General features: G+C 43.4%; 1 protein-coding gene across 12 annotated transcripts in view; it reads right to left on the bottom strand.

Annotated features, from left to right (window-relative positions):
• Golgb1 (golgi autoantigen, golgin subfamily b, macrogolgin 1) overlaps positions 1 to 23,340 on the bottom strand; it is a 57,993-nt gene that overhangs the window by 11,633 nt on the left and 23,020 nt on the right. For all 12 annotated transcript variants that reach the window (XR_003951781.1, XM_006522082.3, XM_030249088.1 and 9 more), the window contains 6 exons: positions 22,546 to 22,948; positions 20,880 to 20,995; positions 16,786 to 16,900; positions 13,558 to 13,631; positions 4,453 to 9,581; positions 1,657 to 3,544 (listed from right to left, as the gene is read on the bottom strand). Coding sequence is in view for 11 of the 12 variants with exons in the window: in XM_006522082.3 (XP_006522145.1) it covers positions 1,657 to 3,544; positions 4,453 to 9,581; positions 13,558 to 13,631; positions 16,786 to 16,900; positions 20,880 to 20,995; positions 22,546 to 22,948 (7,725 nt within the window). In the remaining variant the exon portion in view is untranslated. The remainder of the gene's footprint in view (positions 1 to 1,656; positions 3,545 to 4,452; positions 9,582 to 13,557; positions 13,632 to 16,785; positions 16,901 to 20,879; positions 20,996 to 22,545; positions 22,949 to 23,340) is intronic.

The raw sequence follows: 23,340 nt of genomic DNA, 5'->3' as shown, positions 1-23,340 counted from the left end.
CACTGCTTTGCTTTTTGTTTTGTTTTGAGTATGTGCATATGTGTTTGTAGGACAGCGGTTCTCAACCTAGGGATTGCGCATCAGATACCCTGCATGTCAGATATGTACATTATGGTTCACAACATTATTGTAGGAGCAAATACTGTTACGGATGGGGGAGGACTGTGTGAAAGGGCCGCAGCACTGGGAAGCGTGAGAAACACGGGTTGGTGCTAAGGCACATGCAGGCCAAAGGCTGACATCAGGCCTTTCCCATAGCACTCTCCTCTCCATTTTATATTTTGAGACAGGGTCTGTTACTTGTTCACTGAACCCAGAGATCACCAATCCGGCTTGACTGGCTGGCAGTGGGCTCCAGAGATCTGCCTATCTCTTCCTGACACTGACATCGCACAGATGTACTGCTATGCTTTGGATTTTTTTTTTCTTTTTTTCTTTTTCTTTTTCTTTTTTTATGGTGTGCTGAGCATCCAAACATAGGTATTTATGCTTGTGCAGCAAGCACTGGTTGGGTTTCTTATTTGTTTCTGAGACAGTCTCTCACTGGCCTGATGTTTGTCTGCATAGGCTAGGCTAGCTGACCAGTGAGCCCCACCAGAGAACACTCAGGCACAAGACAAGCTATCTCTCCAACCAACTTTCTCCATTTGTGAAAAAAGTTACTTTTAAAGAAAGTGAGTAGAATCAGGCATGGTGCTGTGTGCCTGCAGTTGTATCTACTTAGGCAGCTGAGGAAAGAGGATCCTGAGTTACAACATCAGCATGAGTAGCTTAGCATCGGTCTGTTTCAAAATTCATGAAAAGCAGTGGAAAAGAACTTGCCTAGCACGGATGAGCCTCTGGGTCAATTCCAGTAGAGGAAAATAAAAGACCGGATGGAAAGAGGAACCAGGAAATCATTCAACTGCAAACAATCACTGACCACAGAACAGTTATTCTTTTTTTTTTTTTAGAAACCTTTTTATTGTCATGGAGCTTGTGTCTGGGCTAGCTTTCAGGCTTAACACTTACTTTCTTATGTACAAGTGAGTGTACCACCATTAAAACGGTATAGACTGTGAAAAGTGTATAGGACATGGCAGAACAGTTATTCTTAAAACTTGTTGGGACAGTCTCACTACATTGCCCAGACTGCCTTAAGTGAGCTACATAATCTCGGCTCGTCTTGAACTCACAACAGCAGCCCCTCTGTGCTGGAGTTAAGACGAATGTGCCGCCACACCACTAGCACTGACTTCAGGAAATCCCTTTTACATTTAACATCTTTCTTGACACGTTAGGGTTGAGCTGTACTTCTAAGACAAGCTAGGTCCTTGCTATCCTGGTCTAGTGAGTGACCAAGAGCTCAGCTGACACTGAAGACACTGAGTGACCAGCTCCATGCTTTCCCCCCAATTAATCCACTTTAAATTCTGGGACCACTTACAGCAAAAGCAGCTGGTTACCTTTTAACCCTTTTATAACCAATGCAGATTCTGTGCAAAGAAAAATCCTCACCTTGAAAATGGTAACAATATGTCTGCTTCTCTTAAGACCCAAACTGTGGAGTGTGTGGCAATGCGGTGATTAGAAACATTTACCCTTTTCTATGGCAATAAAAATCCATGTGAAGAATGGCCCCAACCTCTTAAACACAGATAGGAAGCACACACTCACCAATCGATCTCTGTCATTCTGGAGTGAAGACATGGCTTTTTTCAAGCTCTGTACTTCTGCTGGGCTGGAGGCAGCTGAAGGGGCTGCAGCCCTCTGCTTCCCTTCCTCAGACTTCCGGAATTTCTCCAGCTCACTCCATAGGCGATCTCTCTCATTCTGTAGACTGGTCATGGCTTTGGAGATGGACTGCACTTGGTTGTGAGAACTTTCTAGTTCTGAAGATAGGTGAAGCAACTGCTCGTCTTTGGATGTGAGCTGCTGGTTCAGTTTCTCAAGGCGGGACAAGACGTTCTCAGAGGTGGACAGGGGAAAGGCAGCCTGGGAAAGAACGTCCCCCTCTCTGCTTGAGTCCTGCCACTCTTTCAGCTGGGCCAGCTCCTTGAGACTGGCATCATACTTCTTTTTCAGGTCACCAAGCTCCTCAGTGGCATGATCTCTGCTGTCCTGCAAGGAGCTCATTGACCTTCCAAAGGCCTGAATCTGCGCCATAAGATCCTTATTCTCTTTGGTTACCGTAAGCAACTTCTGTTCCATCTCAACCAGGTCTCTCGCCAGCTCTGCCACCCTCTCTTCGGCTGTTTCTGTCTCGTTTCGCATTATCCCTGCGTCGTGATGGAGGTGCTTCAGCTCTTTCTTCAGCTGATCTTCAATTTCACTTACCTTCCTGGTAGCTTCCTTCTGTACACAAACTAACTCCTCTTCCAGATCTGCAGTTCTCTTCTGGGAGGAGGAGAGAGCCATATTTAGCCTCTGGAGCTCTTCTTCTTTTGCTTTCAGTTGGGCATGGTAGACACCTAGCGTTCCTTCTTCCTGCAGGGCGGTCAACTGTGTCTGTAAGTTTTTGATCTCTTTAGACAAACCTTGTTTCTCCTTCTGGAGGGCATCGGAGGACATTTGTAGGCTTTGCTTCTCTGCTTCTAACCCTTTCAGCCTTTCCTCTAGCTTTGTACACTCATTTCTCAGCTCTTTATTCTGCTGTAGCTGAGCATCAAGGAGCTGCTTTTGCTGAGAGTCCTTTATGGCTATCACCTCGTTCAGGTCCCGCCTATACTGGACCAGCTCCGCATCCAGCTTGGCATTCTCAGAATTGAGATCATCCATGTGACTTCGCAACCCTCGCATCTCCTCCTTCAGTTTATTATTCTCAGCAGCAGCATCTTGGATGAGCTGGTCTTTTTCCAAGATTGCAGAGAGATGTCGCTCTTCCAGCTGCCGATAGTCACTTACGATGCGGTCCCGGTCATCCTGGAGAGAGGACATAGACTTCACAAAGGAGTCCAACTGAGCCTTCTGCTCAAAGCTCTCCTTCTTGATGGCTTCCAATGCTTCTGTGAGCTGATTGGTTTTCTCAAGGGCCCTTTTGTTTTCCTCTTCTAAGGCCACATTCTCCTCTTCCTCCTGGGACAACAGGTTTTCTAGTTCTTTGATCTCTTTACTGTGTTGCTGGTGCAGTTCCTCAACAGCTAGTTGGATCGCCTCTTCTTTGCCAGAAAGCAGGCTTATGATCTTCTGTTCCTTCGCATTGATTTCGTCGTGCAGCCGACTGGTGAGTTCTCTGGAGGCCGCTAGGTCAGTCTCTAGCTGTTCACAACTGAACTTACAATTTTGGATATCAGCTTCTTGCTGCTTTATGATCCCTTCCAAGTTGTTTTCGTGTTCTTTGCATTTTTCTAAAGAGTTATTTAGGTCAGTTGTCTGGTCTTTGAGACTCTTAAGTTCTGATTCTAACTTAGTTAATTCATTCTTAGAATCATGATACAGCTGGCGAGCGTCTTCTAACTGAGACGTAAGTTCTTTATTTTCCTCTTGCAGCTTATCATAAGCCTTCTGGTGATGCTGGAGCTCCGTCTGGGCCTTGGACTCCCAGATTTCCTTGTCATGTTCAAGCCTAGGGGATGGGGACAGGGGTCAGGGGGAAGAAAGAGGGTAGAGAAAAGGAGGGGAGGAGAAATATTAACTATATGATATATACCTAATTGATCTACAAATCAGACAATATTCACTATTGAAGGTTTTCAGATATCTTAGTTCTCTGTATCTATACACGTGTAATAACATGATCTAACACATAGAAAAAGATAACATATTAAAGATACATCAGGGAGATCTGAATCATGGAAGTTTGTTCCTTACTTTACTGATCCCCAGCCTGAGATACTGAAAAGCAAATCAACTCCCAAGTATTCTACTTTGCTCCAGACAAGCTAATGGTAGGTTTCTTTAAAGCTACAATCTTGGCAAAAGAAACAGTAAGGTAATGAAAGGGGAGGCGGACTAAGGGTAGAGGTAATGCTGGCTCCTGAGCTTGGAAAATGATATTCTAGAGTTTGAGTATAGGGTTTCTAACTGACAGAGAGAGTACAGTTGATGACAACTGTGGCAAAGAGAGAGGGGAAGACGACTCAGGGCACTAAAGCAATCCTTTGGGAATAAGCTGGTGGAAATCTAGACACAGGTAGTCAGGTTGTCAAGAAATCCAGAAACAGAAATGGGAAGGCAGAGAAACCTAAGCTGTCTCTTAACAGACATTGGTGGTGTGTGTGTGTGTGGGTGGGTGGGAGGGAGTAAGATATCAGTGATTTTGTTAATGATTTTATAGTGATACACATTGTAACAAGAAGTTACAAAACTAGCAAAAAAGCGTTAGAAGGGGAAGGATATACATTCTAAAGTAATTTAAAACAAACATTGGTTCTGTAACAAATAAAGAATAAATGAAATAATAAAGTCAAAACAGTTTAAAAGCTTTCCTTGCCTTTACAGTTCTCTCTGGAGGGGAACATGTTGGCTGCTTACCTGGAGACGGTGATCTTCAATTCCTCCATGTGGATGGCCATCTGTCGGAGCTGATCCTTTAGAGCAATGCAGTTCTCCTCTTTGAGTCTGACCTCTTCCTCTTTGGTTTGAATGGCATCGCCAAACCTCCGCTCCCATTTCTTAGCTTCATCGATCACCCTGTCCCGGTCATCCTGCAGGGATGACATGCTCTTAGTGAAGGCTGCAAGCTGGGCCAAGGTGCTATCCAGGCTTCCCTGCAGCTCCTTCATCTCCTGGTCTTTCCTGGTCAGACTGACTTGAATCTCTGCAAGCGTTTCTTCCACGTGGGCCTTCTCTCTGTGCAAGGCATCCAGCTTCTCTTGCATGTTCTTCTTCTCTTTCCGGTGTTTCTCCTCTGCTTGCTCCAGTCTTCGCAAGAGGTCTTCATCTTTTTGTTTTATCTGGCTTTTGATGGATTCTTTGTTTGACTGAAGCTCCTTTTTCAATTTGAGGTTGTCCGCTAGCACTCTCGCAGCTTCGCTTTGGGTGTCATCGAGCAGTATCTTGAAGCTAGATAATTCAGCTTGTGCCTTCTTGCGGTGTTCAACTGCCTGGGCCAGATTTCCTTTGGTCACATCCAAATCCTTCTGGGACTCGGTGTGAACGAACTCGAGGGCCTTGACGGTCTTCTCCAGGGCGCTGATCCTCTCGAGGTACCGGATGCAGTCCTTCTGCAGTTGCTTCACTTCTTGCTGCTTTTCCCGCAGCAGCTCCTGGAGCTCCTTCGCATGGCTTTTATTGGCCGGCCCTTTCTGGGCACCTTGGATCTTCTCCATGTACTCTTTTCGGATTTCTGACTCCACCTTGGTTTTTTCCTTGACCAGCTGCTGCTTTTCTTCCTCTAATTCACTCACACATCTTTGAAGGTTCCGCATTTCCGACTCTAGTTGCTCGTTTTTTATTTGGGCATCTGTAACATCCTGGTAATAATTCCCGATGCTCCCATTAAGTTCTGCCAGTTGATTCATCAGCCTCTCCTCTAAATCGTCTTTCTCCTCTTCTGCCGTCTCCTTCAGCTTGGTAACTCTGCAGAGTTCTTCTTGGATCTGCTGATTTAGCGTGGTTCTTTTGGTGACTTCTTCCTCCAGGAGCTTTAGCTCGCTATCCTTTGCAGAGATCTGAGTCAGTAGGGCATTTTTCTCATTTTCTAAAGCCTGGCTGAGTTCCCTGTCTTTCTGTTTCTCCATCTCTAACTCAGCAATTCTTCCTTTAAGCTGATCGAGCTGCTGGAGGTAGTTCTTGATGTCATCGTGGGAGCTGAAAGTCTCACTAACACCCGGCTTGGCGCCGTCGCCCATCAGAATAGCTTCCGAATCTTCAAGCTTGGCACTGTCACTCAGAGCATCTCGTTCTTGAGACTTGCCCACCACAGCTTGTGTTACCTCTTCAATGACATCCTTTGGCTCATCAGATTTCTCAGTGGCCTCCAGGCTAGCTTGTTTCAGTACTTGGGCTTCTACCTGAAGCTTTAGATTTCGAGTCTCTTCACTCAGAGCGTCCTTCTCCGCCATTAAAGCCTCAAACTCCTTAGAAAGGGTTTTATGCTCCAATGTGATCTTTTCTAGTTCCTCCTTCAAGCTGGAGTTGGAAGAAAGAAGTGCTTCCATGCTCTCACCGGTTCCTCCTACAGGCTGCGCCTCCGCTCTAAGCCGGTCATTTTCTTCCTCTAGCTCAAGGATCTTCTGTTGCTTAGATTTTGCAAACTTTCGCATCTTCTCTTTCATCTCTTCCATTTCCTGCTCTGCATCCTGCAGCTGCTTCTCTCTCTCTCTCTTGTCCGACTCTGTGCTCCTTAACTTTGCGTACAGCTCTTGCTTCTCTTGCCGCACACTTTCCACCACGTGCTGAATCCTCTCGGCTTCGTTGCTCACGTTCTCGTACGACTGCAGAAGAACCTCGTACTCCTTCTGCAGCTCCTTGTGTTTCTCTTGCCATTCGGTGCTCTCTGCCATCTTAGAACTTCTCACGGATTCCAGCTCCTCCATCAGCTTTTCCTTGTCTTCCGTGAGGCCCCCCAGAGCTAGTTTCAGGCTTTCGCAAGAGCCACTGAGGCTCTGGTTTTCCAGTAAAAACCTGTCCATTTCTGCAATGAGCTTGTCTCTTTCTTCCTGAAGAATGGTTAACTTTCCTAGGACTGCATCTTTCTCTTGATTCTGGACAGAAACCTGGCTTTCTACATCTGCCAGAGACTTGGTCAGGCGTTCAACAGCATCTCTGGCTGAGGACAACTGCTCTTGCAGGCTCTTGTTTTCTTTGAGTGCCTCCTTCCGGGAGATGAGCGCAGCCTGCAATTTCCTCTGTAACTGTTGCTTTGCATTAGTTTCTTCCTCAAGCTCTGTTGGCTTCTTCTTCAGCTCACAAATTTCCACCTGGGCCTGCTTTAGCCTCTCTTCATGCTCCTTGGCTTGCATTTCCAGCTGGGTGTGCAGAGCCTTGATTAAACGCTCCTGCTCCACCATTTCTGTCTGGACCGTGGTGAGGGTCTGCTCTTTCTCACTAAGCTGTCCATAAAGGTAGTTGACCTCTTCTTCCTTCTGGCCCATGTGCTTGTGCAGTGCATCGAGTTCAGGCTGTAACGTTTTCAGATGTTCCAGGCCAGCAACTTTCAACTGGCTGCTTTCCAACTCCTGCTTCAGCAGTTCTGTGTGGGCCTGGGCTTCAACGGATGCTGCCTTCAAATTCTGGATTTCTAAACCCTGTTCATTTATCTGGTCTTGTAAGAGAAGTACTTCTTCTGACTTTTTGGCCAGCTCACTTGCTATAGAACTAACTTTCAATTCCAGCTCTTCCTTCTCAACCTCCATTTCTTTCAACTGAGCCTGAATCTGGGCAACAGAAACAGTAGCCTGGAGAGCTGCTGTCTCTCCGGGAGGAGAAGGCTGAGCTGCGTGTAAGTCAGATTCTGAAGCAGGCTCTGTGTCTTCTAGGGAAATGCCTTCTAAACTTGGAGCGGGAGGACCAGGTTCCTGCTGGCCAGTGCCTGGGAGCTGTCTGTCTATGGACTCCCTTGCTTGGCACTGGAGTTGCCTTAGCTGGTCCGCAATGTTCTCCTTCTCCTTATTCTGCTCATGGAACTGTCCCTGTAGGTGATGGTACGCGTCCTTCTGCTCCCTGAGCTCTTCCTTTAGCTGTTTCTCTTTCTCTTGTGCCTTTTTCAGAATCGCCTTGCGGGCAATTAAGGCTTCTTGAAGCTTCTTTTGAAGTTGTGTCTTGTCTTTTTCAAGGTCTAGTATTCTTCCCTCCAGCTCTGGCTTCCAGTGCTCCTCACCACCTGCACCGGGTGGGCTGCTCGCCGCTGTTTCTTTTACAGGTGCTGCTGAGCCTCCATTCCCGGCATCCATGGTTCCTGTGACTAATTTCTGAATAGTTGCTTGGTTTTCAGTGACTTCTTCTTGAAGCAAATCTATCTGCTTTGTCTTACTCTGCAGGTCCCGAGTCATCCGCTGGACCACAGCCTGTAACTCTTCCTCTGCCGCTGTCTTTTCTTTTAAATCCCTCCGTATGCCCTCCAGCTCCACTTCTTTTTCAGATATTGTCTGTTTTAAGGAAGCTTCTACTTCTCGCCACTTAGAAGTCCCCCATTCTTCTGGGTCATCTCTGTTCTCTCTGTCTTCCTCCAGCTTTCTCCTCTCATTCTCCCCGAAGGGAATCTCTTTCCGAGAGTCCTCTCTCACCTTGGCTAGCTCCTCCTCCAGCTGGCTGACTTTCTGCAGTAGCTCCTTTCTGTTGATCAGCGCTGCCTGCAGTTTCCGCTTTCTCTGCTCACTTTCTTTCCGCAGCAACTCCAGCTCCTGCTGAAGCCCCTCTTGACCTGACTCATCGTGACCAAGTTTAAGGCTGGACCCAGCTCCACTCTCTTCTACCTGCTCTTTTGTTGCTTCTTCAGTTCTGGACAATAAATTGAGCTGCTCCTTCAGAGTCTTAATTTCCACCCCAAGAGAAAATTTCTCTTCGTTAAGCTGAACCATTTTCTCCGTCATACTGAAGCTGAGTTCTGTCACTTGCTGATCCTTCTCCTGGATGGTTTGCTGGAGTGTCTCCACATCTTTCTGTTTCTCTAACAAGAGTTGGTCCATCTTGGCTATCTCCAGTTCTTTCTGAGAAAGAGCCTGCGACAGTCCTTCCATCTCCTGTGAGATGTCCCTCAGACGCTCTGTCCCCTCTCGCACTTCCCTCTCCTTTGCCTCTAGCTGGCTCTGAAGGGTTTTCATCTGGGTTCCCTGTTCACAAAACTGCAGCTGCACACCATCCAGCTCTCTCTGTAAAGCCTCGATTTTCACATCTTTAGATTTGGCTTCTATGCTTAGGCTATGGATCTGCTCCGTGAGCAGGTTGTGCTGAGCCCTCTGGCTTTCATAGTCCAGACCTCTTTGCTTTTCTGCTTCTGCAAGGCTGCTTTCCAGTTCTTGGACCCGAGCCCGCAGTTCTGCTAAGACATCAAGCTCCTTCACCTGGTAAAGCAGCTGGTCTCTTTCTTCCGTCACTGCGGCGAGCGTGCTGCGGGCTTCCTCGGCGCTCTCTTTGACCTCTTCGCTAAGCTGGGTTAGGCTGCTAATTTCCTTCACTTTCTCACTTAAGTTTCTCTTGTAAGTTTCCTCTGCTGTATGAAGGCTTGTCTCAAGCTCCAAAACTTGAGTTTTCAGCCTTTCCAGTTCGCCCTGGTGACACTGACAGACATGGGACACTGCGAGGGATTTGTCCACGCCATCCAGCTTCGGGGAGCTCAGTTCCATTCCAGCATCATTTAGAGGTCCTGCCTCAGATGCTCGATGCCGATCTTTCATGCCTGCCTGTTCCTCTTCAGCTGCTGGGCCGCTGCTCTCATCACTGGGTGCACAGAGGACATCTCCTGCTGTAACTGAGGGCGGTCCTTCACTCTCCATCAGCTGCACTTCTCTACGGTCGAGGACCTCATAGTCCCCCTCGGGCCTCTTGCCCTGCAGCTGTGACTTGAGAAATGCAATTTCCTCCTGGGCTTCTTTCATTTCCACTAATAAAACTGATAGCTCTTTATGTTTCTGAGAAAATGTGTTCTCTAGAACAGCCTGCCCATTTTCTTCAGGAGAAGAGTCACTCCTGTTGAGCAGAGTAGTACCAGCCGTGCTGACCTATTACAAAATAAGGAAAACAAATAACCACAAAACACCAAGAAAGGCCTTAATTGAATGGCTCATAGAGCATTACAAATAGCCCAACACAAATGAACATTTTATGAATTTCCTAAAACTTGGAACCCTCTGGTTCAAACTTCTTTTATGCCAAAAAACTGTTAAAAATCTGTAAAACTCTGTATCTCCTAAACTGAATGTCCATAATTCAATCAGCCCTGCTCTGAGGTCTCTTCCAAGTCAAAAGGGCCCAAAGGAAGCTTGCAATCCATTTTCTAGGTATTTCCCACACAAAAGAACATTCTTCTTCTAGGTTAACATGCCTAGTTATTTCTTCTAAAATCTGATTTAAAAACAACAAAACGACAACGGCAACAAACAATTGAATACCCTGCCTGACTCCAAGGAGTATGTTATAATTCTTTTCCTAAGCAATTACTGAATAAGAAAGTTGTAAAAAAAAAAAAAAATTAACACTGACATGTGGATTACCAAACAAGCAGGTGCAGACACGTTACCAGGCACAAGAAGTCTAGAAGGTGCTCTGCTGGCACTTGGACGTGACATTAGGGACCCATGTGGCAAATATAACCGTGCTAGGTCACTCCCTCCATGTCGTCGGTATTTTTTGCTTGGGACAGAAAACTAGTGAGTCACACAATGTATTTAATTTTTTAGATTCAGAAACCCTATCTCAAAAAATACAGTGGACAGAGTGAGTTCCAGGACAGCCAGAGCTACACAGAGAAACCCTGTCTCAAAAACAAACACAACAAAACAAAACAAAACAAAACAAAACACAGTGGAGAGCGACCAAGGAAAACCTGACTCTGACTTCTGGTCTTCACAGGCACAGACATGGGCACACACCCCCTCCCCCCACACACGCCATATACAGAAGCACACAAAGGGGTGTGGGGGGTGTGGGCATGGCTCACTGGGAAAAAAGCTTGTTGAACAAGCATGAGGACCTGAATTTAGAGCTCTGGAAACCAAGGAAATGCCAGGCCTAGCAGTATATGTCTATAATCTCAATAGTCTTCATAAGGACTAGCTTAATAATTTATAACTTTTTCCCTGTACTGCAGAGACTATAATTCACAGATCTCAGTACTAGGCATTGGGGAAAGTTCTCTATAACTTCAGATCACAGTCTTATGTTTCCATCCCTACAAGCAGGAAAATCTGATACAGTAATGTATGCGATGTATGTATGTGTGTGTGTGTGTGTATACCGCTATCACAGGGTTCAATGTAACCTACTGTTTTTTGTTCTATTACCCAACATGTTTTCATTTCTTTTTATAACTTGCTTTCATATCGCTCATTTATTCTCGTCCCTCACTCGCTATAGTATCTCAGAGTTCATTTTCCTCTGACTAGAGAATTAAGTCATCTCATACCAAGAGGACAGAGAACCAGAGAGCTTTGCTTTTTTTGGCTGCTCCCATTTTTCTTTTCTCCTCTGAATTTTCTTCTATGCATCTTTCTCTATTTAATATCTGTGATCTCAAGGGATAGCACCAGTCAACTTTTCTATATAGCATCTATGTTTTAAAATCTCCTTTCTTAATTTTTGTTTGCTAATTATTTTCTGCGTCTTTTGCTTTTTATTATCTTACTAGACACCCATCTTTCTTATGTTTCTTGTGTTGCTGTTTTTTTGTTTTTTTTTAAAGCTATGTTTTAGCTTGCTTTCACTAGAAACCATTGGCAAGCCTTTAAGGGAATACTTTTAAATGTTGACTTGGACAAACAAGATGTATTTTTAGTCAGAGTCTTATCATTTATAACTTTATAATACTACAATTTTCCAAATTAAGTCACAATTGACATTTTGTGAACAAGACCTCATTGGCTCCATGAGAAGCACTGACTATGTAAGTCTGATGATTAATTTTATGTGGTAACTTGGTTAGATCATGGTACTCAGATCTTTGGCCAAACATTACTCTAGGTACTTCTATTTAGTTGGCATTAACATTTAATGCTTATGTATACATGGGTATGCATGTGTGCATGTGGTGGGGCCACATATATGTACATCTGTATGTGGAAGCCAGAGGTCAACCTTCAGGCCATTCTTCAGAAATCACCTGCCAGATTTTCTGCTTAGAGCTCGCCAAGCAGGCTAGCCTGGCTGGCCATCAAGCCCCAGGGATCTGTCTTCTCCATCTCCCAGTGCTGAGATTGCAAGCCTGTACCATCATGTCCAGGTTTTAGAGCTTCCATGGCTCAAAGCTAAGACCTGACATTGCACAGTAAGCACGTGACCAACTGAGTTCTCTCTCCTGCTATAAATGAGGAGAATTCGAACAAGGCGAACCATCCTTTCTAGTTCAGGTGAACCTTTTCCATCAGTTAAGGCCTTGGCAGGGTAAAAAAAATTGTCTTATCCCCAAGAGTGAAATCTACTAGCAGATCATCTCTTGACTCAAGTCTTAATATTTCTCTATTTTGGATGGCCTCTGGCTCAGCTGGAATTCTGAATTTGCCAATTTGTAAAACTGTATCTCTTTGGGGCTAAAATGATATTCATATTATATCCCTAGAGACAAAGACTGATGTATAATAAGCAACACTTTGTTAAGAAACTACATTACTTCCAAATGTCACTTATTATCCATTAGAGAGCATGGCAAATTAAATATAATGCAGCTAACAAAGACACAAACTTAGAATGATACTAAGCAATGATGCTTGTTAGATTAAATTTCAGTTGGTCAAGGTGCCGGGAAGAGACTCTAAACAGGACGTCTTTATCACACCACCCTCCACTCCCTGCCAAGGCTCAGGGAATGTCACAGAGGAGATGGGAAGAATGTAGAGCTAGAGGGTGCGGGGAGATCTGTGGAATGCAGTCTCTGGAAATGACAGGACTGTCACACCCATGAAGTCACAGCAGCTGTGGTTACTTAAACAAGATGAAGGCAGAGAAAATTCCAGCACAGATAGGCAAGAGCTCTGTAGGCCCTACGTGTTATTAAGGAGCTACTAGCACTTGGTGGCTGTTTGGGGAGGGAGAATCACTCTTTTTGGAGGGTGTTTCCCCTCGTAGATTTCCTGTGCTGCAATGAATGACCCCATACCCATGCACATATCGGCAATACTACTTGCCTTAGTGGGTTATCAAAAAAAGAAATGACATGAAATTAGGAGAGACATGCTAGTGGGATGTGGGGGAAACTGAAGGGGAGAAATGAGATAGATAGTATCATATTTCATACATGTATATACATGTATAAACTCATAAATAAAGAAATTAGAATTAAAAAGTAGGATAAACAAACACTTTTCAGGTCACAAAAGCTACAATTTGGTAAAGGCTCCTTTGAAATACAATCTTGAGTAAAAACTACCAACTAGGACACATGAGAAATTCCAGAGATTCTGCTTCCTCTCTACGAAGAGGCGAGCTGTGGTGCCTGAATGAGACTCTCCTCCACAGGCGCATGGATTTCAACTCTTGGTCCCTGGTTGGGTGCTATTTGGGGATGTTTAGGAGGTGTGGTCTTGTTGGAGGAAGTATGTCACTGGAGGCAGGCTTTGAGAGTTTGAAGCCTAGAGCCATTTCTTGTTCCCTCTCTCTGCTCCGAGCGTATGATGAAGGATGTGATTACTGTCCGGCCTGCTCCTGCAGCCATGCCTGCCGCTTGCTTGCTGTGCACCATGAATGGACTCTTACCCTCTGGAACTGTAAGTCCAAATATGCTCTCTCTTCCTTAAGTTGTCTTAGTCATGGTGTTTTATTATAGTAACAGAAAAGTAACCACTATACAAGTGTGTACTAGTGTTGGTTTAAGACAAAGAATTCCAAATATCCAGAAATGAGTAAGTGACTAAGTCTAGTCACTACGACTCTCTTAAATGTCATTTCACTACATGGGTAATACAATTCTCTGTCAACACTGTTAACTGTTGGAATCAGCCTTGTTTAATCCAGGTCCCACTATGATTGCACTATGTGGTTACTTACCTCACAGACCGTACCATCAGCCTCCCCTGCTCTATTCTGAGCTTCCAAAAGAGTAATCCGAGAGGAGAGTTTTTCTGAAAGTCAAAAAAGTAGTACCTTTAGAGAATATATGTGGAACATTTGAAAGAAACAGTGATATAGCTGTACCAAGGCTACTTGAGATACATAAAATGGAGAAAAGAAATAAGTAAAGTACTTTAAGAGAGATAAAAGACTGATGCCTCCAAAAGAATATGAAATATCACACATAACACAACATAATATATACCATACATAATAGAACTCAGTAGATATCATACATAACACAACATAATACATACCATACATAATAGAACACAGTAGATGTTATACATAACACAATATAATAGATATCATATATAACAGAACATAATAGACATAATAGAACACAGTATGATAATGACCATGAGAGATATGTTCTAGATAGTGTAATGTTTGAAAGACATGTGACTTGGAGCAGTTATTTATGCTATAATCTAAAATTCTACTGTCTTAGTTCATCTACATTCCTACTTGTACATTTTTGCACAATTGCACTTACAATGTTCTGATCGTTAACAGACATTCAGATGTTAAATGTTAGCACTAAAAGGGATATATGTTTTAATTGCAATCCCAAAGACCAAATGAGGACACAAATGACATAATATGAAGAGGTTACAGGGCAAGACAGACAGCTGGGATCAGGATCCCGGTCTTAACATGCAGCTCTAACATGGGTACCAACACCCTGGAAGATAAAACTATTGAGCACCAATATTGGAGATACTTCCGGAAGCTTATATTCTTTCTGAAAAACTAAACTAAAGAAAGAGCATTTAGGCCGGGCAGTGGTGGCACACCCTTTAATCTTAGCACTTGGGAGGCAGAGGCAGGCAGATTTCTGAGTTCAAGACCAGCCTGGTCTACAGAGTGAGTTCCAGGACAGCCAGTACTACACAGAGAAACCCTGTCTCAAAAAAACCAACCAACCAACCAAACAACCAAACAAAAAACAAAAAAAGAAAGCTCATTTAGTTTTTATGCAACATCTCAATGCCTTATCATGACCTGGAGCTTGCATGTTTTGACTCCTATCTTATCCTTCAACCTCCTCTTGTATTGCTTTTTTCACTCTATGACAAAAACTCAGAGCTTCTTTCTATTCTGCAAACATCAAATATGTTCACACATCACACTTGCTCTGCTCTCTCCCCTGATTAATATGTTCTTTCATGACTGCCCTGCCTTTAGCTATTTGAATGTCAAGTTCCCAGAGAGGCCTATCCTGACCTCTGTAATCCTGCCCTTTCTCTTACCTCAGATACACTTGCATGATCCGATTTCATTTCCATCCTAACATAACACGCTCTTCTTTATACATGTTTATGGCTGTCTTGTACTCTAAAATGTTCATAGCTGTATCTACAGCACATAGAATAGTGCCTGGCTCACAGGCAAGGAAGAATATTCACAGAACATATGAATTCAAGACAGTACACGTATTGTGCTCAGACATTGCAGACACATGAGAAAGACGTAGAAATGGCAGTACACAAAGTGAGATGGAAGGGACAGGACAGAACTCAAAGGTCATTTACAACAGCAGACAGAAGAGCCAGGGTAGAGGACCCTAAGGCCAATTACACCCAAGGGACAGAGAACGGAAATCACAGAACCTGCAAAGCATATGACAATCACATGAACAGGACAGAAGCTGCTTGCAAAATGGTAGAATGAGGATTATGGATAAAGTACCAAGAAAGTGCTTCAAGTGGGCCAAGTAATGAGCTGAACTTGTGGCTTTACTGGCAATGTTAGCAATATTTTTAATAATTATGCATTTAATAATGCATAATTTTGAGACAGGAGCTAGGTGGGAAACTACAAAATGGCCACATGAAAAAATTGGATCTAGTTTTTTTAAAGTTTATGTGATGTCCTCTCTGACTCGCACACAGCACAGCATAGTATAGTAGTCAGATGTCTAGATCAATGGTTCTCAACCTGTGGGTCACAACCCTTGGCAGTCTAATGATCTTTCACAGGGGGTCACATATCAGACAGCCTGCATATCAGATATTTACATTAAGATTCATAACAGTAGCAAAACTGCAGTTATGATATAGCAACAAAAATAATTTTAGGGTTGGGGTCACAACAACATGAGGAACCGACTGTATTAATGGTCACTGTGTTTGGAAGGGTGGAAACCACTCTCCTAGATGAATGAGAGTTGTGAGACATCACCACCACATGCTATTGAACCAAGGAGGTTCTCCAAAAGCACACGAAAAACAGAAGACAGGTAGGTCCAAGAGATGCCTTCGTTCTCATCGACTGTTCATGCAGTCCAGTAGAACAAAATGCTAATGCGCTCAGCTTAATCCAGCAAGACGTTAGTCAGCAGCTGTTATTTGCCAGGTGTTGCTAAGTTTAGGTAAAGCAAACTGAAAAAGTTCTCAGCCCTTAAACAGCTCACACATGTCTTCCAAGGGCTTACAATAAACCAGATGAGCACTGACCATCCACATACATCAGTCAAGGTACAAAGGATGTTGTGGGAGCACAAAGCCCTTAATCCAGGATGAAGACTGAGTTCCTAAAGAAGACAGTGCCCTAGGTGAGGGCTGATGGGGGAGGAGTCTAAGCAGGATGGCAACATGGCAGAAGACGACAGGGACCTAACTTGTAGTTTATTTTGATTTCTCTTACCTCATTCCTGTCCTCATTTTGCCTATTACAAAAATTCAGCATCTTAGTAAAGTCCAATTCCAGTCATAGTCCCTAGTAGATATCTTTGCCAGTTCCAAATGAATATCAAGTATTCAGAAACTCTGAAGTGTTTACAGCGTATGTCAGAAAATGTAACCCTGATATAAGCACCAGCACTGTGCTCAGCTACATAGTGTGCATTAATTAGTTTTATCTTGATAGCTACCAGTTCTGCTATCTGAGAACCTTAGTGTGCCAAGTCAGCTATGTGTATATGTGCACAGCAGCACGAGCAGAGGCTGGGCAGTGGTGGCACACCTTTAATTCCAGCACTTGGGAGGCAGAGGCAGGCAGATTTCTGAGTTCAAGACCAGCCTGGTCTACAGAGTGAGTTCCAGAACAGCCAGGGCTACGCAGAGAAACCCTGTCTCGAAAAACAAAACAAAACAAAACAAATAGAGAGCAGAGGCACTTATGGGATAAGAAGATAGAGTTCCGGATTTTATTTATACATACCGTTCTCGGCTTTCAGCTCCTCCAGCTCTCCAGAGCTAAGGAGCAAGGCTCCCTTCTCGTTCTCTAGCTCTACCACTCTCTTCTGTAAAGAGGCCACAGTCTCCTCCATCACTGCCTACATAGTAGAGAGACAATAAATTAGTGATTCTCCAGTGCAAGCTCTCACACTGATGCCCAGAGGGCCTCTATCACGTATAGCATTTTCAAGTTCTCCAGCTATGAGGATGCTGTAGAAACAGCATCCATTCCTCTGCCTGTTGAATCTTTGGAGAAGTTCTTAATTCTGAAGATGGAAAAAGAAATAAAACCTATCCCATAAGCTTCCAGCTCATTGGGTTTGAATCCAAGATAGAAGCCTGGATTATGAAGAAAGAAATCCCAAGTCAACGGTGCATGAAAGAACATTTTAAACGTTCATAAGCAACACCTTATATAGATCTGATTAAAGCCAGGCAAGCAGCAAGGCCTGGAGGAAAATGAACAGGAAGAGAGACCTCTCAGGAGGCGGAAGAACTGGTATCGATGTCCTTGGGTTTCTTCCACTTACAACTAAATGTTCTTCTCCTTCCTTTATATATCTAGAATGTCTGTCTCTCTTAATGACAAGCAAGTATCTATATTAAATCTTCAGTTTTTTTAACCCTTTATCCTACAAAGGGCTTACTTTATACACTTTTTCATTCAACTTTATTGAAATTGCCATGTTAGGCTATAGAGTTTGCACAGAAACCGCAAGAGGTATGTGTAGGGTTTGGGACTTGTACCTAGAGGAAAGTTTCTAATTTGTAATGAAACAAATAAAACTCCAATAAAACAGCTATAGGCATTCTGTCTTGAAAATAAAAAAAAGCCCTGTAGGGGAACAAAGCTGCAGTGTGAGGGAAGCAAACAGAGGAAGAACGTCAGTCAAGGAGTTAACTGTCTATACATTCAATCTGACCGCCAGCTGAACAATCAATGGTATAACTCCTGGGCTGACCAATTACCCAAGGCAGAAATCTCCAACTGAGTTTTGGGGCTCTCTCTACCACAGGCCAGAGTGGACATTGTGGGTCCACTCTACAGAATGCTTCAGAAGTTTAGAAACAACAAAACCGGCCGTCCCAAATGAAACATTTATAGCATTTAGAACTCAGTACAAAAATCACTCATGACGAAGAGAAACAGGAAACTGAGATTCAGTCTCAAGGAAAAATATAACCAAGAAAGACTAATCACAAAATGATGCAAACTTCGGATTAGCAAGCAAGAACTTATTTATATTGTGGTGACAGCAATTGAACCCGGGACCTTTGGCAGGCTCTGCAAGCGCTCTCCCACCGAGCTAAATTCCTACCTTGGTTTTTGTCTTGAGTCAGAGCCTCACTCAGCCAGATGGCCCTGAACTTGGGTGTCCTGTTTCTACCTCCTAACTTCTGGGCTTACAAAGATATGTAAGGTCTGGCTGCAAAGTAGGATTTTAAAGATAATATTATAACTATGGTAATATATAATGTTAGCAGTGAATGAGAAGACAGGAACTTTAGGTGCAAGACAAACAAACTCTATAAAATGAAAAAGTTTGAAAATCTGGGATAGAAAATCACAAATATGAAATGAAAAATCCAATGGTTAGGCTTGCTAGAAGACTGTGGAGAAAAGACATGCAGTGACCTTGAAGGCAGATCAAGAGAAACTGATCAGTCTGATTATTGAAGAAAAAAGGACCACAGACTCAAGGACACGTAGGACAATATTGAAATATACTTTAATTGGTGCATCCAAGAGGAGGAAGAACACAATACACAGAAAAATTATTTAAGATGGCCACACTTTTCTCATATACAAGCTTATATCTGTGAAAAAGACTCAATGAAAGGAAGAAAATTGCAAAGAAAACCACAAATGACTATATAACAAAGAGTAAGAGAAAGGTCTTTTAAAGCTCAGTGGGAAAACGATCCTTCCCTCTGTAGGAACAATCATAGGAAGAACTGCTGGGACCATGTAAGGCAGAAGACCATAAAATAGATTGTTGTAATGTCCTGAATGAAAAAGTGTCAATACAGAACTAAAAATCCATTTAAGAATAAACAAAATGCAAATATTAGCTCACACCAAGAGAATTATTCTTTAGTAGTCCCAGCTACAAAAATATGGTGGTTATTCCAGAAAAACATGGTACTGGATGGAAACCAAGCCTCAGAGAGAAAAAGAACATGGGACATGGTAAATATGTCAACATCTTCTCCTTGATCTGTTTTAAATACATGTAACGGTTCAATGCCCACATGTCAACACTGTATGCTAAAATTTAAAACTTTAATTAACATAAGCAGCAAATGTAGCATAAAGGCTAAGGTGAGAGTATGTCATTACAAGGTTTCTGTATTTAAAGTGATAGCCCTAAGAAGATTACAATGTTAAGAATATTTGGGTGGAGGGGTGGGGAAAGAGAAAGAATATGCAGGTGTGGGCATTCCTGTATTCATGCTTGTGTGTCTGTGTAGGTAAACTTAATGCCCTAAATGAGCTTTTAGGCCATGTGCAGAGGGTGGCCCCATGTGTACTCAGCAGGCTGCACATGAATAGAAGGGAACAAACTCAGGAGAGCTCAACTACCACAGCTACCTACTTGACAAGATAGAGGATAAACATGCTGTGGATCGACCTTTCTTTTCAAGGGACAACTGACACCCATTAGAACATTTCAAGCTATTTATGTGAATATATATAATCAATATTGGCAACCAAAGATTATTTGGCATGTAAGGATGCCAGAAAATATAAGCCACAATCAACAGACCCATTACTGATACAGACACTAGAATTAAAATAAGTACATCAAGACAGCAGAAGAGTCATAAAAATAATCTAATGGAAAGCAACTCTCAAAATGAATGCAGAATTGAAATGCAGAGATTCACCAGAGTTGACAAATTCTAAGCACCAGGAACTACAGTGAAAATGAGGCCCTGGCCTACCAATACCCCAGTGTTCAAAGCCAGTGATAAAAGTTTAAACGCAGAAGGAATTTTAAAAGGAGATTACCTATCTAAAACAAAGCATAACAGACAAGAGAGCTGAGGAGAACTCTTTAAAGTAACGAAAGCAACACCAAACTAAACCTGTCAATGTAGAGGTCTACAGTCAGCGAGACCTACAAACTGATACAACGATATAATCAGCTACACAAGAGTTGTAAGATCCCATCAGCAGAGAGGCATGTCCAGGCCTGTGGACACACACACACACACACACGAGCACAGTACATCCCCATCTACACCCATAGGAAACAAAAGCAGCGCTTTACACAGAATGGTACCACAAGACTGTGCAGGCTCCCACTTGCTCTTACTAGGACAGGACCACAACCATTTGTTTACTGTTTAGTTTATCTCTGCTTTTGCTCTACAATGGCAATTTATAAGAAAAAAGAAAAGGGCACATGCTCCAGGATTATATTTATAAGTAAACTACATGAAATCATGGTGGAAAATGGAATAGTAGCCCCCGCATAAGAACACACTTTGCAGGCCGACAACAGTATGTTAGACCTTATCAAGAGTTTGGGTACCACAGCTGAATGCGTCTGACAAAACACTCATAGTATACTTCTGATTTATGCATTTAATGGTCTGTAAACCTTTCCTCAAGAGAAAAAGAAGACTCTCTCAACTACCAACAAATACTGAATTATCGTCAACAACATACATGCTGAAATATCTGGAGAAAAAGTCCTGATGCCAGTAGCCTGTGACGTTTAGAAGACATTAAGATGAACTGATGGACAGAGAGGGACAAAGGACAGCTCGAAGAGCAAATTTATCCTCAGTATTACAGTACTATCTGGAGGGAGGGATAGGAGCGCTTGTTATAAAACTGTGCCTATCTATTTGAATTGCTGGAAAAATGGCCTAGAAAGCGCAAATGTTATTTATCCTTGTCGGGAAGCTACTTTGATGCCTTTCAGGATTCTACTCAGATAGAGTCACCCCCCTAAAAGCATTTCATTAGGTAGAAAATGCACATTTACACTCTCTGCAATACTCATTAGAGAGAGCCCTTCAGCACAGCAAATACATATAGATCACAGAGAAATTCACATTAATTACCTGGTCGCCCTCATTATTAACATCTGGTAAAGAAGTCTGAGATGCTGTTTCATTTTTTTGCAAGTTTGGCTTATTTACAAATTGGCTAATTTCTTTAGATTTTTGCTGGAGTTGATCTAAGGAAGAGAAAACAAACATGCATATCTGAGGAAAACAAGACAAGCACACAGGAGCGAGGTCTGCTCGAGTCAGAAACCCCTACAGATACACCACATTGAACTTCACTAGTTCAGCTACCTAATTAAGCTTATGGTGCCAATTACATTTTTTACTGTTTGGATCGAAGGGCACCTCAGGAAACTACTTCCTTCAAAGGAGAAATAAGCACATGGAACCTTGCAGAGTCACAAAGCAAAATGCAGTCCTGCTATCTGCATAACAGTGGACTGAGCGGGGACACTGCGCTAAGTGCAGAGAGCCAGACAACTGCACGGTCCATCTCCACTTCCGGAACTAGTGTGAAAAAGCCTCAGAAAGAGCAGTGATTCTTAGGGAGCTGGAAGGGTGAGGGCGATAAGAGGAAGTCTGAGGAAGGATGGCAGGAGGTTGTGAACACACACTGTTTGTTTGCATGTATGGAATTCTCACTCTAAATGCCATTAACATGCATAGCTGGTAACATGCTAATAAAGACAGGCCTAGATATTTAAAACAATCATTTTTCATTTACCCCTTAAAAATGGATTTGGTAGAGCCAGGCACACCTTTAATTCCAGTACTCAGAAGGCAGAGGCAGAGGGATCTCTGAGGCCAGCTTGGTCTACAAAGCAAGTTCCAGGGTAGCCCAAGACTGTGCAGAGAAACCCTGATTTGAAAAGACAAAAAAACAAAAAACAAAACAAACAAACAAACAAACAAAAAAACAAAAAGAAAAAAAGAAAACTAAGAATGGCTTTGGTGGCTTATATTACATTCCTCATGCTCCACTAAAATGTTATGAGACCATCAAGAGTCCCCAGAGGGGTTTAAACATGACCATGGTTTGGGGGGAAGAGGGCAATGGGCTCAGATATTTATTTCCCCTTTCCCTCATGATGGCCTCTAGACTTTCTGGTTAAAAACCAACCTTGTGGTGCTTGTTTGCAAATTACTTCTTCCTAAACTCCCTCCAAGGGCATGTGCACTCCCATCTGTCAGCACTACATGGAGACTTTAAAGATGCTGGCGACATCTTTAAAGGAAGGTCAGGGAGTTGCACTGTTTTTTATAAACCCCTAAACTGGTGATCTTTTAGGGTCATTTTCGATTTTAATAAAATATTTTAAAATGTTTCTTAAAACCTGTTTAGAAACAAAAGTTTTCTTCAAAAGGAAATTCTCACCTACAACAAAAGCAATAAGATACACCTTTAAACTAATGGATGGCTTCTTGCAATTTAGTCTGTGTGTCTAAATGTGGCCTGACATTTCCAGGAACACATTCCATTCTGTGCCCAGCAGGTACTGTGGTCTTGCGATCAGCTGTGTTTTACACGGGACTCCTGAGTGTCGGGACTGGGGCTGAGCAGTGTTTAGCACTGAGCTGACACGGTTAGGAGACTTGTGACTTGACAGGGAGGAGGGGACCACGCCAGAGGAGATGCCTTCCTAGTGCGCTTGCCACTAACCAAGCCCTGAAGCTAGGAAGTACAATCCACTAAGGGGCTAGAGGTGTGGCACACACTGACCTTCCAGCTGCCGCATGGCCTGGGCTGACTCAGCAGCCTGGTCGTGCTTCTCCTGAAGCAGCTTCGAGTTCTCCTCCTTCAGAGCAGCACAGGCAGACTGCAGCTCTTGCTCGTTCTTCTGAAGACTCAAAATGCAAGCCGTCTTCTCCTCCATCTCTGTCTTATGTCTTTGCTGGAGAGCACTGTACTGTGTCTCCAGGTCAGCCTGGGCTTGGCCTGCTCGCTCCAGCTGTCCCTGAAGCTGATGCATCTCTTCTTGAAGGTTATGGAAGGATAACTTTCTCTCTGCCACTTCGAGTTCTACCTTTTCCATCAGGGTCTTGGACTCCTGTCTTTCTGTTTCCATGGTATTCTTTAAAGTATTATGTTCAGCCTCCAACAGCTGTAGCTGCTGTGAAAGAACCTAAAATAAACAAACAAACAAAACACCAAGCATGAGGATCCACAACTACCGCACTCTCTCATTCGGGGAGCACACTGAAACACTCCTACGAGCCTCTCACTGGCACTGAACCTGTGGAGTAGCGAATACCCTCTGTGTTTGCTTTCCAGATAATTTGGACTATTCACATTCCTATTTGCCTTATATGGGTGTGTATTCATTTGTGCCTCTCCTGTTAGAGAACAAGCTTCATGAGGGAAGGAGGCACGTTGTCTTATCCATACTTGTCGTAGCACCAGCACAGGCTCTGACAAGACGGACTCAATTCACTGTGAATAAATCACTCTAGTCCATGCCCTGGAGGAACGCAGGGTTCAGGCACCGAAGCAGGCTGAGCATCATACGAAAGCACA

This window comes from Mus musculus, chromosome 16, assembly GCF_000001635.26.
Source record: "Mus musculus strain C57BL/6J chromosome 16, GRCm38.p6 C57BL/6J".
Taxonomy (NCBI): domain Eukaryota; kingdom Metazoa; phylum Chordata; class Mammalia; order Rodentia; family Muridae; genus Mus; species Mus musculus.
Note: the sequence above shows the minus strand (reverse complement) of the source record. Positions and strands in the feature narration are given on the sequence as shown.